The 14,419-nt window shown below is 36.5% G+C and overlaps 1 protein-coding gene and 1 long non-coding RNA gene across 2 annotated transcripts; both read right to left on the bottom strand.

The window, feature by feature from the left end:
• Window positions 1-6,978: 6,978 nt before the first annotated feature.
• LOC131682394 (uncharacterized) lies at window positions 6,979-8,942 on the bottom strand. Its single transcript, XM_058963831.1, has 2 exons — window positions 8,905-8,942; window positions 6,979-8,835 (listed from the first exon to the last, which is right to left on the bottom strand). The coding sequence occupies exon 2, from the start codon at window positions 7,947-7,949 to the stop codon at window positions 6,984-6,986; it is 966 nt and encodes a 321-aa protein (XP_058819814.1). The 5' UTR covers window positions 7,950-8,835; window positions 8,905-8,942; the 3' UTR covers window positions 6,979-6,983.
• A 680-nt stretch (window positions 8,943-9,622) lies between these two features.
• LOC131682399 (uncharacterized) lies at window positions 9,623-10,380 on the bottom strand. The gene is made up of 4 exons (XR_009304077.1): window positions 10,191-10,380; window positions 10,066-10,132; window positions 9,786-9,911; window positions 9,623-9,728 (listed from the first exon to the last, which is right to left on the bottom strand). It is a non-coding gene; the product is annotated as an uncharacterized LOC131682399 (long non-coding RNA).
• Between the last annotated feature and the right edge of the window lie 4,039 nt (window positions 10,381-14,419).

Raw genomic sequence — 14,419 nt, forward strand, 5'->3', positions numbered from 1 at the left:
TGAAGCGAAACTGAGTCAGTTCCTAACCCCAACTGCTGTCAAAATGTATGAACTGACAGCAGTTGGGGTTAGAACCTGACTCAGTTTCAGGTTCAAGCGAAATCGCCATAAGAGAAGAGAAGACAATCGCGTAGCTAATTTGATTTAGTCCTAACCTCAATATTGAACCAGTTTCTGATTGGTTGTTTTGCCAGCGATGAGCGTTCATTATATTTACAAACGGGATAGAAAACAGTGCTGCTGAATCTATTATGGCTGCTTCTCATACACATCAACATTTCATGCCAATTGAATAAAAGTCTTGAATGACGATATAGCTACGTGTATTGTTAATAGAGATATGAATAATAATTAAATTAAATTTTAAAAGCAGCTAGCATTGTAAATTCATGGTTGAGGTGCGAGCTTTGAGGTACAATTATTTTCAGCAATTGTAAAAAACATGCAAAAGGAATCTGGCAACGACGAACGCTTTCTGTCTTCGGATTTACGGCAGGGCCTAATCGAGAAAATAAGGATCTTTAGGGGTGTGCGGGTTAAGGCATATTCTGATGCAGATTAGTACCGTGAGTTAATATCTCAGTCCTTTTTCAATTTTTTGGCCCGAAACTATTGAAAAAAACATTTTTTAGTTTGTTTCCCTTTAGGACAATAACACATCCAAACCCATGCGACTTGCACGACCCTGTAGGTTGCCTTATCAGATCTACCATAGTTTGCAGATGAAACTTGAGATGGCAGGTTGCTAGCAGATTGACAAAGTACCAGATCATGCTGTGTGGGGTGCTGTCCCGGTTAACAATGAGGCGAACGAGACATTTGCAGATACGTCATTTAGTAGGACAACTGTCAGTTTGCTGGTTGCATTTAATTTTTTTTTTTTTTTTTAATTTAAAAATCAGAAATGAATAATTAAGCTTTAAGAATGATATGAGTGTACTCGTAAGGACACCCGCTACCAATACATAGGAAAAACTGGCACAATTTTTCCAAATTAAAGATCCCTATTAAGAAGAGCAAGAAACCTGTTGTCGTCTCTTCTCTTAGAAACTCACAGGCACGTAGGTAAAAGAGGTAAAATTCTCGACAAACATATCAATATTAATTCGTCAAAAGGGCTAAATTGTTTTTTGTAAACAAACTTGATTCGCTCACTAGTCTGCTGCAGAGTGGAATTTCATGTAAAATATGCGTTTATGTAAATTTTTACCCTTCGTAGAAGTAATTTCAATTGTTTTCTGCTTTGAAATTATAGTAAATTAAGAGAAACCATCAAAATAAAAGTTTGTTTACAAATCTTATTCGCCCTTTTGCAAATTTAGTATGGATATGATTGCGGGCTAAAAGCCAACTGTCAAAATTCTCTTTGAAGGAAAATTCCGGACAAACCGTTACTTGCGGAACACAGTTCTCCGCAGTTTATGAAAGAGAAAACTTTATTCTTTTGTGTGCTACAAACATCTGTGATTGGCAAATAAATTTCTTGTTTCATCACTAAGAATTCGCTCTTCCGGTTTCAGTATATACAAAAATGAAATTCAGGGATTGAAATCTCGATTAAAAGCGAGAAGTCCAATTTCTAGGTAAACATTTACCGTATCTAGAACAACCAACCTAACCTCAACAATACAAAAATAATTCCGGATCTCAATAATGCACAATAAATTGTCGAGTTCGACTGAATTTTTTGGTGTCAAACGAAAGTGTTTTCTTATTACTTGTAATTAAACTGTTTGTGAATTTATGTTATGTTTATCTTAAAATAATTAAAATAGAACAACCATCCTATTATCATCAATGCAAGAAAATACTTTCATCGTTTGACTGGTACCAATAATAAAATCTAGTTGGCGCATCGAGCGGATAAGTTTCTCGAGCGTTTGAGAAAAACAAAAGAGATTATAACTACTACAGAGAGTACAGCGCTACCAACGACACGACTAGACACTTGCTTCCCAAAACTGTATCTCAAATCTGACTACCCCTCAGTGACTCAGGTAACTGGTAATGTCAAATTTGATATGTGGTTGGAAAATATATGAAACTAGCAGCACTAATGAAGCTGTTATTTTTTCCTAACAACGATTATTCTCATATGTAGCTACCGTTGCAGCCCCTGGTTACGCATACGAAAACAAAGCAACAAAATAAATGTTGGCTACAAATATGAAAAGAATATTCTGTAATAAACTGCAAAAATAGCACTGCTTTCTAGAGGTCAGTGATGTCCCTATCCTCTGTGCAGTAAAGAGAAATTGAAATTACTCCCCACACTCTGGCAAGCAAAACGAGAGCGCTTCTCTTTCGTTCATATACACCACCGTATTTGATATGTGTAAGCGCACGTTGATGGCAGAGGTAAATTTTCATACACCCAACACTGGAACGATCTAGAGTGTGGAGAAGAGCTCTTGAAATTCTCTGTGGCGCGCTCAGATAAATTCGCCACCGCGCGCGCCCCAGAGTCGCTGTGGTGTATTCACTGGCGTGGTTTCACTGGCGTGTATTCACTGGCGTGTATTCACTGGCGTGTATTCACTGGCGTGTGATCTTTGATTTGTTTTCGTCTTACAAGCGGCATTGCGGGTGAGATTAATTTAATTTGCACAGGTTGTTGCGTTGTGTTGTGTGGATGGCGGTGACTTATTTCAAGCTTATATGATTTTCTACTGAAAATTGCATAGTTGCTTGGTAAAGTTTGCGAGTTTATAGAGTGTTGTTACACTACCGTGGGAAGCCTAGGGGCAAACAAGGAAAACGTTTTACGTATCAATGTATCGGCTGGTATAAACAAAGTTTTATAATGATCTGTAGTATTAGATTAATCGTATAACAGATGTAAGACGGGATTTGTACATCCACATTAGGAACGGCCTATTTTTTGTTCGACTGAATAACTCAATGGTAAGTTAACTTATTTTGATTGCGAATTTGGCGACGCCAAAAAGTAAAGTGAACCATTACAAGTAATGTCCTGGTATTACACACGTTATCGATTATTATCATACGCAGGCATTGTAATTCTCTCTCACTCACGCGAGAAGAGGCTTATCCGATGTCCAACTTTTCCGAGATAAAGTCCTCATAAAACAAGATAACGTTCACGAGAATTCACATTCTTGCTTGTTTTTTTCTGTAGCGCGTTATTAAAAATAATGACGTGCCAATTAGAAGCGCTTCTATTTGACCGGTACAGTGCTTTCAAGAGGTTACAGCACTGTAGATTTTTTAAAACATTTAATTTTTCTTTATTGGTTGAATTTTGCTTACTGGTGCTTTAGGATGCTGAAAATGATATTCCAAAAAATGAATCGCGAAAACAATAAATAAATATTCAACTTTTTTCGCAACGCCTCTTATGTATACCTCGAGTATACTGAAAACGTTAACCGTGTTTTTCTCTAAATAATTTTTTTTTGATCTGGCCGGAAATGTAACTCGAACAAATGATTTTTGATCAGCCTAAATTTTTTACAGGATGTTCAAGATTACTTTCTCCAGCGATGTACGTGGGATTTAATTTTTTCATTGCATAATTTTTTAATAAGCAAATTTTGTGTCGATTTTTAACACATTTTCAGCGTTTTTCGACTAAAAAATGTACCATTTCGTGAAAAATCAAGACATAGAAAAAATCTTACGTATGCTGCTTGCTGTTGTTCTATGAAGTTTAAAAAGCTTTGGTTTTTGGCTCTGGATCAAAAATTACGGGACATAGAGTTCCGGCCGTAGACCCCTTCCAAAAAAAAAACTCCCCGACGGGAAAGCGCTGCACAGCCGCCATCTTGTGACGAAATTACTCGAATAAATCATTTTTTTGCAATGAAGTAATGTTATATATCTCATTAACCCTCTGGAAGTCGCGCTTATGGCCCACTGAACGAGCAGCCGCTAATGCTTTAAGACGGGTTCGCTAGATTTTCAGAGCAGCGTGCACTGCCGGAAAGTTAAACAAGATCTCGATTCATCTCATTATTGCGTCAAGATAAATTCCCGAAATATGCCTGTTTTTCGTGCTCTATAGTGGTGTAACCCCTCAATAATTAGTTCTGGAATCTTTTGACGGCATTTTTCTTCTGTGCCATCATTTAAATAAATTAGCTGGTTTTCTCTCGAATTTCCATGCGATGGAATAATAAGAGAGAGAATTAAAATTAAAACCTAACATGTTCGGGTACGAGTATAGCAAAGAAGTTCAAAATGGCAAATCCACCATCTTTGCAGTACAGACTAAATTGTTCCAAAGAACGTTTATCTGTTTACCGTGATTTTATAATTTGTAAAACTTATAATATTAAGTTTATGTATCAGAGGATGATTATGACCTCACCGAATAAAAATCTTCTTGTGTAAACCTTGAACCTATAGTTGATTTCGTGACGTGAGGATGTGCTTTTGTTTTCATTTCGATCCGAAAAAGGAATACGATCTACGTTTATCCCAAAAATTAACGTAAACTTCGTATTCTATACATATATTAATCAATTCACTTGTAAGTATTCATGCATATGCGTGATATTTATTCTTAGTCCAATTAGGTGATTAAAATTTTCTGATAAACAGAAATATAGGATTTGATTCCTGATGAAATAAGTTTTTATGGATATTTAGTAATATTAATACTAATTATCCTCAACATATTCCATTTTCTTCAGACAATACTAATTATCCTCAACATATTCCATTTTCTTCTCTAAATTTATCAATTTCGAATGCTCTAGTAATGCTAACAAAGTAAATACATAATAGTTTAATAGTTCCGCACTTAAGGTGTGAGTCGCATTTTAGTCATGCTTGGGTCAGTAAAAGCCAAATATTTTACGCATTTTTGGCTATTCTCGAGCGACGAAGCGATACAAAAAAATATTTCGTTCTAATTCAAATATAATTTTTTTGAAAATCTACACTTGTACTGCATTACAACGATAGCATTAGTTAGACTAATAATATAGTGCAATAAAAGCAGAATGTTGAAAGTCGTTCTACGTGTCTTATGAACTGCTCTAGAATTTTAATTGCAAATATGGGAAATCGTTCAACGTATCTTTGGTATGTGTGCAGAGAACTAGAATATTTGAGTGAAAATCCTGCTAAAAAATCGATGAAAAGTTCGATGGGCGATGTCAATATATTAAACGAAAGCATTTAATACCAAAAATGATAAAAAAAATGTTAAGATTGTTTATTAACCAATTTATGTATGTGAAACTTCTTGTACCATTACCACTACCATGTATCATTAATATAGCCATTGCTAATTACGGCTCCTATGGGACATGCAACTATAGATACATTAGCTCAACTATATATAACTTTCATACTCGGTCATACAAACAACGGGTTGTTAAGAACCGGCCACCATACCAGAATTTGCTTTTTTCCATATATATATTTTGACAACATACCATTCAAGCACCATTTTAATTCTTTCCCATTTTAATTTTGTCGATTGATGATTTTTTTTTTACACGATGGCTTCTGAAGAAAGTTTCGTTGACACTAAAGTAGCCTGACGCTTTATCCTATTGAGCTATCGCCGTAATATTATAGAACGTAGTTTTTTATATCATGTTTATCTACAGGTTTTTGGAATCTTTGGAAATCCCTCGGAAATCCCCTGTTCGAAGATCGTGCAAGATGTTTTCATAAGGCGAACTTTTTTCTATATTTTCATTGATATAAAAGTTCGCAAGCGATCTTTTCTTCTTCCGATATTTGCTTGAACCGAATAATGTTCCCAAACATCGGCACTCTTGAAGTTCACTGACGATTTTTTCCGTAGTGATATTTTATATCAGTGAACTTTTTATTAGAAAATCGGCGATGAAAAGATTCTGTTGTGAACATTGATATTTTGATATTTTCCCAACACTAACTTTTTGATAAAACACCTCATTCAAGAAAGTTATAATGAGGAATAATTTATCACATAAAAATCGCTTGTTTAAACTTGAGGAAACACCTTACTTGTTACTTGAAAATACGAAAATTTCATAGAGATTGACAGAGATTCCGACAGATACTACCAGATACCTAATACTTTGTTTTGCTGTTGATATTACGTGCAATGAATCCGTGCATTATAATTACGGTCTAAAATACTAACTGACGCAAAAATCTAAAATACGTATAATAAACATTGTTGCTGCTGACCCATTTATAACATCCTTTTATGGAACACAAGATTCATTGTTCATTTAAAATAAGCGTGAACACTAGTGGCCTTTTTTCTTGACCCCGAAACTGAGCCAATTTATTTCGCTCATTGACGCGCAGAATCCCGGTCCTAGCTCCCATGCTCTTGAAACATTCGCTTTCGCCTGCTGTTTAAACGATTTCCACGCAAAATAATAGACAAATAAACAAATGAATAACGGGTGTACGCTCAATTGTGATGTTGTATGTAAATTAATTATCGTCACAAGCGTATACCTAATTTTACTGAATATGTCAAGCCTGTCGACGAAATCTAAGATTTCGTTTTAAACTTGTAGGATTAAGTTATAATAAAACTATTAATACTTATAACAAAGATAAACTCAAGATAGAGTGGTCGAGGATATCGCATGTACCATCAAAAGTAGACCCCTCGATGATTTCGGTTCACTGTCAGAAATGACTGTTTGCGATAAAATAAAACTGTTTATGTGATTCCATCGTTACTATGCAACTTCAAGTTTATTATTCTAGCCAATATTTTCCAGGAGTCAATGTTTCTCGGCGCATAAACAATGCATGTTTTTCAGTACTGGATTGCACAGATATTTTCCAAAAAGCAGACCAATAAAGATTAGTATGAAGTTACAATGTACTGTATTTCGTAAGAGAAAAACGATGAGGTGAAAGTCTCGAAGAAATAATTTTTATTCTAGAAGTTATCGAGATTGACAAAGCGATATTTATTACTAATAGTCTGAATAACTAAATTATATATATAACAAAGTGTTGATTAATATAATATATTATTCTACAGCTCACAGATTTCATGCTCGTTGGGTCTTTTTAGAATAAATTGTAGCACCCGTTGTGCATTTTTTTGCTTTTGTTACTCTGCCTGCAAGACCCATTCTTCTAGCTTTTCCATTTCGCTTTCGGCGGCTAATGTACCGTTTTTTATTAAAGTTATGCATCATTTTGCTCATTTGTCCTTTGATGAGAGTATTCAAAACGCAGGATGTGAATTTGTCAAAACAAACCTGACACAAAATCAATTTGTAGTCTTCATACTTCACGTATTCTTTCAGCCTATTCCTAACCTTATATCGGCTTTCTCCAAGGAACTGGTAAAATTTCTGCTTAAAAGCAAATAGTAATATTATACCTATCTCTAACGTCGTATGATTTGGAAAATTGAATCCTGATGCATTTAGGAAGTGCTTTAGTTTGCAATACGTATAGTTTACATTGAGAGTTTGTATACTATTATGTGCCAAGTTCATGTTTTGCTTACAATTTTTGTGTGATAGTTTGGATGTTGCGTATCCTATGATGTATACTAATGCGTTTGTTTCGGGAATGTCTGGCATTTCGCTGTCAAAATCTAATGGCTCAAAAGAGTGCGTGACACAACTTCTATTGAGCGTTAATGGATCTTTTTCTGACTCTACGAAACTTTCTGGAAGTTTATCGTTTTCTTCAACATCGAGAAGATTAGAAGTTTGATCGGGTTCACAGTTGGAACCGTATATTTTTTCCAATGTTCCACGAACACTGCAATATTTTACTGCGATTCCAAATTGATGGCTGGTTGGAGTATCGTTACATCCACAAGATCGCCTGACTGCTGCAAACGTGTTCTCTAGCGCGTCTTGACACACTTTGTTCATACACAAATGTGTAAAACCGTATTCTTCGTGTACGATTCTCCACAATAATCGGATTGCATTTATGTTGTGAATAAATCCTTTAAGACAAGGAGGAGTCCTCTGAGTTGCAGTTAGGAAATTCATTGAATCTTGAGATGCCTGGATAAATATTTCGAATTAACTCATACATATTGACTCATACATAACTGATGTGGATGTAAAATTGAGAGCAAAATGTTTTGCTTTAAATGTGTAATATACATAGAGGAAAATAGCATGGTGTATTACATTTAACGAATCGAATGAAGTTTCAGGAACAAACAATGCATGCTCGAGAATCTTTTGAATCTTCAACAGAAAGCTCCAATGCTCTGAATTCTCCGAAATAGCTGCTCGAAGGGGCTATGATAAATAAAAAGCATGATATTAATGTTTATGGCTGCAAAAATATCATTCTTGCCTTTACAGAATCGTTTTCGAACCTAGAATTAAACAGATCGAATAACGCATCGACTTGGTTGATGAATTCAGCAGTAGCGAACGCTTCTTTTGGCAGCATGTTCAATTCTATATAAGCTTCCATCGCTTTTGCTGTTGTTCTGCTTAAAGTTCTTGTTGCAGTTTTCACATTCATCTTATCGAATGCTTGCAATGCAATCGCTTTGTTGGTTAGTTTTGGAACCATGCGCGGCATGTTTTTCACATCAATTTCAAATAGTTCTCTTATATACCGGAAAGAAACGATGTTTTCATCGTATAATAAATTTTTAGAAAATAGATTATTGCGTAAAGATTTGATTAAGTGTGGACTATCGTACATGACAACCACTGGTGTTGAATCCACCATGAAAAATGGATTTTCTTTTTCTGCACCTAATTGTTCTACCATTCTACAATTCGTCGCATGCTGATCCATAATGGTAACCACCGGATGAAATCCGATGTTTCTAATAGTTCTCACTGCATCTATTATTATTTCTGCTTGTTTTTCGTTACCAAGAGTTGAGTTAGCCAGGAAATATCCAAAAACCTGAGATAAATGTCGTAACTGTCATTAAATAACCATTTAGAGACTATAATGTATAGAAGAAAATCTTACTTGCTTAAAATTGGAATAAATACTTCTAACCATTATTGTAATGCCTTCATTCGCAAAATTTAAACAATCTTTTTCCTCGATATATTTTTCTAGACCACCATCATCTGGATATCCAAAAAATATATCTGCTCCTGAGTGATATTCAATTAATGGTTTTATAGACATTCCGTCGATCAAAATGGCGACAACCTTTTCTTTTACATCCATAGTACGACCAACTGCTGACATACGATGGATGATTTCTTCATTAAATCCTGGAGAAACTGCAACCTTTCGTTGCCAATTAGTGACTGTTTTTGGATGAGGTAAAGTTAGCAACTCGGATGCTCGTAAACTGTTATAGCTCGCTGTCGAGGCAAATTTTTGTTTCGTTGCAAAAAGTCTAGATAGTTTATATCTTCTTCCATACTTGTTTTTGAACGAATTTTCAAGAGATTCCCTTAACAACGGGCTTTTTTCAACAGCATCAAGGATTTTCTTTTTGCGAAAATTATGTGATGTTTTTTCCCTTAATTTTAGTTTCAAGTTTCGCAGTTGAAAGGTTTTGTTGTTTAATGATTTTAAACGTCGATTGCACAATCGCTGCAGTTTTCGCTTGTTCTCTCTTTCGATTTGTAATTTTTTTTGGAGGTTCTCTGTATTCTGCTTTTCCAATTCATAAAGCAAACGATAATTAATATCTACAGAAAAACAGGACAGTATATAATTTAGTACAACCATAATTTTAGAATCATATTAATCACAAAAGTTGGATAAAAAGGTCACCTTCAGTGAACAGTAGTTTACTGATGTTACTGGTTATAGGTTCCGACATATTGTAATGCCTGCAAAATCCGCACATTATTACATATATACATATTTTGGTTTGAAAGGATTCTTACGCTGCATTCCCGTCTAAGCCAAGTTGAACCTTATTTTCAACAACATTCGAGTTCTCTATAGTAGCTTCTATCGCACCATTCTCTATAACGTCAGTCGAAATCGTTGGTACAGAATTATCTTTCAATCTGTAATAGGGAATCAGTTTTATGAAGGTTACGCATGGTGTCTTATAGAACAAGAATTCCTTTACACTAAAATCACCCAATTTGATAGCACCTACCCTTTAGAAGCATCTTGCGGATTCTTGAAACATGTTATTGAGAAATGTCTTGAACATACCTTCTTTGAGTGGTTCACCTTCGCGAGTAGTTCCGGCGAGTTGCAAAATTCTGCCCACGCATTAAACCTGCAAAATGTTAATGATTAGTATATGGGAGCGGATAATATCAAATCGTTGGACTTACAGTTTCGAATTTTCAGGAAATTTAAAAAAGGACACGGGATCCTTTTGTCTGCTTTTACATCCCGAAACAACACAAGTTCGACCCATTGCTAGTTTAACAAAATTAATATATGTTTTTGTTTGGAAATATTTTATTGAATATCCATAGAAACCATTGTTGCCTGCGAAACTAAATACCGAGGGGCAAGCATACGGTAATTTACGAACAGTTCACCGGTTCACAGTGCATGAACCATCAATTTGGATAGGCTTGTATGGTACCCGGTAATCTTGAGTTTATCTTTGCTTATAACACGAGTTTGCATATCAGGTGTGTCTGGTCATTATAAAACTCTCTATACGATGATACGTAAAAAGTTTTCCCAATTTGCTCCGAGGACCGAGTACTTTTAGTTTTGCAGGTAGTGTAACAATACTTTATAAACTCGTTCGCTTTACTAAGCAACTTGTATGAAATCTTCAGTAGAAAATAATATAAACTTGAAATAAGCCACCACCATCCACACAACACAATGCAACAACCTGTGCAAATCAAATCAATCTCACTCGCAATGCCGCTTGTAAGACGAAAACAAACCAAAGATCACACGCCAGTGAATACACGCCAGTGAAACCACGCCAGTGAATACACCACAGCGACTCTGGGGCGCGCGCGGTGGTGACTTTATCTGAGCGCGCCACAGAGAATTTAAAGAGCAAGAGAGCACGGTTATCTCGCACCCAACTACCTCAACACCAGCGCACACTTGAAATCGGTCTTTACAGCTCCGAAAGAAAGAGCGTTCTGCTTTTTTCTGTGGTGTGTAATCATTGTATCCTCTGTGTAGGCATCACACTTACGCGCCAGTGCATCACTAGGGTGAAATGCCATCACTGCTAGAGGTAAGTGATTTTTTTATCTAGAGCTAGCTATTTACTCAGATTCATCTTGCTTTCAGCACCCTTGAATGAGCGATACTTGTTTTGACAGACAAATCGCTTCCTGAACTCAAAACATCTTCCCTCGCCAGCTAAATGAATTAAACACGTCGGGGAAACCAAGGATATGATTTTTTGGTAGGCAGAGCAATGATTATATCCAAGAAGGACCGATGTTTTGTTGCATTATCGACCAGACTTCGTTAAGCAAAACATGCGTGAAATTCCTCCAATCCAATGACTGTGCTGCCCATGCTTACTGCCGGATTCGCTTAACACTGAAATAAGTCTTTGAAAATATATATGGCGAATTAGTTGGGAAAAACCGTAACGACTAAACAACGGGGCGAACATTATCAGTAATACGGTGCAGCAACTGCCCGGCTCGGAAATCCGGAGGATGCCAATCATGTGCATGCCCTGCGAGTTCAAGACAGTTTCAACTTCACTATGAGCACTGAGCAGTGCAAGGGAAATACATAACATGTGACGCCAACTTCCACAGCGATAAGGGCTACGTCGTCTGAATGATGCTGCAAAATGTGCAAGAAAATGTTCGCCTCTGGTTTCCATTTGAATCAACAAAACGCTCTGGATTATCAAAACCTTGTTTAGTTGCCAACATAGATCAAAATAGTCTAGCGTCAAGGTTCTGCAACGATGATAAAACAATTTTATTCCCGCTCTTGACCTCCTCCCCAACTTCAAACAACAAACGTGGACTCCTAAAACAATTTTAAGAAATTTTCAAAAACAAGTCAAGAAATGACGATAACAACAGTCCAGATAGCGCCATCCCAATATCAACTCCAACACATCTATCAATCAATAACAACATTAGTCGAGAAAACTCCTAAATGAAATTTTATTTACTCGAAGGCACTGTATTGCTGTTGTGCAATTATTTTTCATTCAATAGTGCAAGCAACCGTCCCGTTACGGAGTGATGCCGGTTTTGATTGAGACTGAAACCACAAACTGACTGAAATTGAATCATTTCCAAATTGTAGTTTTAAAACTGACTCAAGTTTCTGTCACACAAAAACCACACTCCTTAAAAAGCAACCAAAACTGTTCGGTTAAATAATTCTGCCAATCGTATCGTCGGAAGCGAACCCCGATAACTGTCCAGTATCCTACTGGCTAAACCGAGCAGGAGAACATTATGCTGATAAATTGGCGGACAAGAAAATGGAGATAAATAAAAGGAATAGAAACGTCGTAAAGACTAGTTTACAGTTCGGGAAATGGGTCACGGGATTTGATCAGGGAAAATTTCCCGCCAAGATCTTTCCAACTGTCAAATCAAAAACTCTGCTGCTTCTTAAAAATACAAACAGTATCAAACTTGCAACGAATTGCAAACCTTATAAAAATACTATTTTCTCCGTCGGAAACATTTTATGTTGAATTGTTCCCGGACGTATTTTGTGTGGAGAGTTTTAAAATCCCGTGATGTTTGTGTAGACTCATTTTCCGCCACGGGATTTGAAATCCCGAACTCCATTTAAAATACACAGGGACCCAAATCCAGTGACATGTTTTCCGAACTGTAAACTAGCCTTAGGGACGAAATAGATTTTTGGTTTTATTTTTACCGATGAATTTAGAGATTAACAGCTAGTACACGCTAGGCCTTAGGAATATTTCTGATGAGTTCACGAATTAACAAGACAAAATAAACGTATTTATTATCTACTATATTCAATCGCTTAATACTTGTCTCCTTAAAAGTCTTACGCTATCTTACAACCTTTCATGGAACAGAACAGCTGAAGCCGTAATGATCACCGGATGTAAACTGTTTAGCAGAATACCGACAAAATAACCGTGACTATAATCAGGTAGTAGAACATCTTGTCCCGAACTTGGTATTATTTGGCGTGTCTGAGACCATTCAATACTACGCTTGGCGACGAACTGAATACATGTGTTTAATTTAGGGCAAGGAAGATACATGTTTTAGGCCCAATTTCTTCACCTTCTCTCAATTTTGAAACCTGGTTTACTGGTGCGTTTAACCTGGTTTAAAAGTTAAGTGAGGGTGAAGAAATCGGCCCCTAATAATGAGATGAAAATCTCAAAACCACACAACAGTGTTTAGTTATGTTTAATAAAGTCTGCAAAGGCAGCTTATAAAAGGGAAACGGGCGGTTTCGTCTTATTCGAGGGCGGGAAGGCATTTCACAGTGATGCGTTATATATCAGCAAGTTCTTTCGCGTATTACTATGCCCTTTTAGAAATGAGTTTAATCCTGGGTAATAAATCACATCGCATTATATAGAGAAGCGCACTACTATTGCTTGCACAAGCTTTTTGAGTGTTTAGACCGTCAAAACAGCAGAAAACCTATGAAACGGTCGATAAGCATTTAAGGCATTAGCGTTTGCGTGAGTGTGACCAGGTGAGATTTTTGACCATACGGAGTCCAAGATTCGTAATTTCCTTCACAAGCGAGATTTTTTCCCCGCAGAACATGATGCTCGATTGGAGAGTAGTTGTTCCATTTTTGCAAAAACTGATACAGGTCACGACGAACTGCACCCCAAGATAAATTTACTCAGTGCTTATTATACCCTGAGGTAGATGCAGAAACTGAAATCAATAATATAAGAGTGGAACAGCCGTTTTTAAAAATGTTCGTAAGTTTACGTTTGTTTTGGGGACAAATAATTACTTGGTTTTTCGTCCGTTGCTTTTAAACATGCCGTTACCAGGTAATTTGCATGACAACTTGTTTGTTGATTTCCATCAGTGTTGCCCGAGAACTTTGTTTTCATCTTTATCGAGGGGTGACTCAATGTAGCGGTAACTGGCGGTAAATAACTCGCGCACTTTTTCGTCAGTTTGTTTCATCAAGTTTCAGATCGTGTCGTTGGCGCTACTGTCTCCATGCATTCACGGACTGAAACATGGGGTCTCGCTCTAGCATATTGCATCCCATTACTTTGACAGGTGTATACCCGGGGCAATATGTGTCAAACTAATGGACCTAGCATATGTAAGAGCGAGATGATAAATTTTCAGTGTTAACAGTGACATGCGACCTCTAGTAGTTATAATCTCTTTACGGTAAAAAATCCTCACGTTGATGGAAAGTGATTTGCAGTTGATTTCGCACTACTTGCCCAACATTTCAATGCGATGTGTCAATCTGTTGAAATGGATCATTTCAAAGCACTACGAAATCAACAGCAAATCACTTCCATTTGAAATGTGTTGCACATCGCTTCCAATAGATCTTGCATTTAACTATATACGTATTCCTTACGGTATATCCCATTATGAATTACCTGAGAACAAATAATTAC

Source organism: Topomyia yanbarensis, chromosome 2 (genome assembly GCF_030247195.1).
Source record: "Topomyia yanbarensis strain Yona2022 chromosome 2, ASM3024719v1, whole genome shotgun sequence".
Taxonomy (NCBI): Eukaryota; Metazoa; Arthropoda; class Insecta; order Diptera; family Culicidae; genus Topomyia; species Topomyia yanbarensis.

Excerpts from the sequence above, each read along its gene's own strand:
- LOC131682394 (XM_058963831.1), bottom strand. The coding sequence starts at position 7,949 with ATGAATTTCCTAACTGCAACTCAGAGGACTCCTCCTTGTCTTAAAGGA.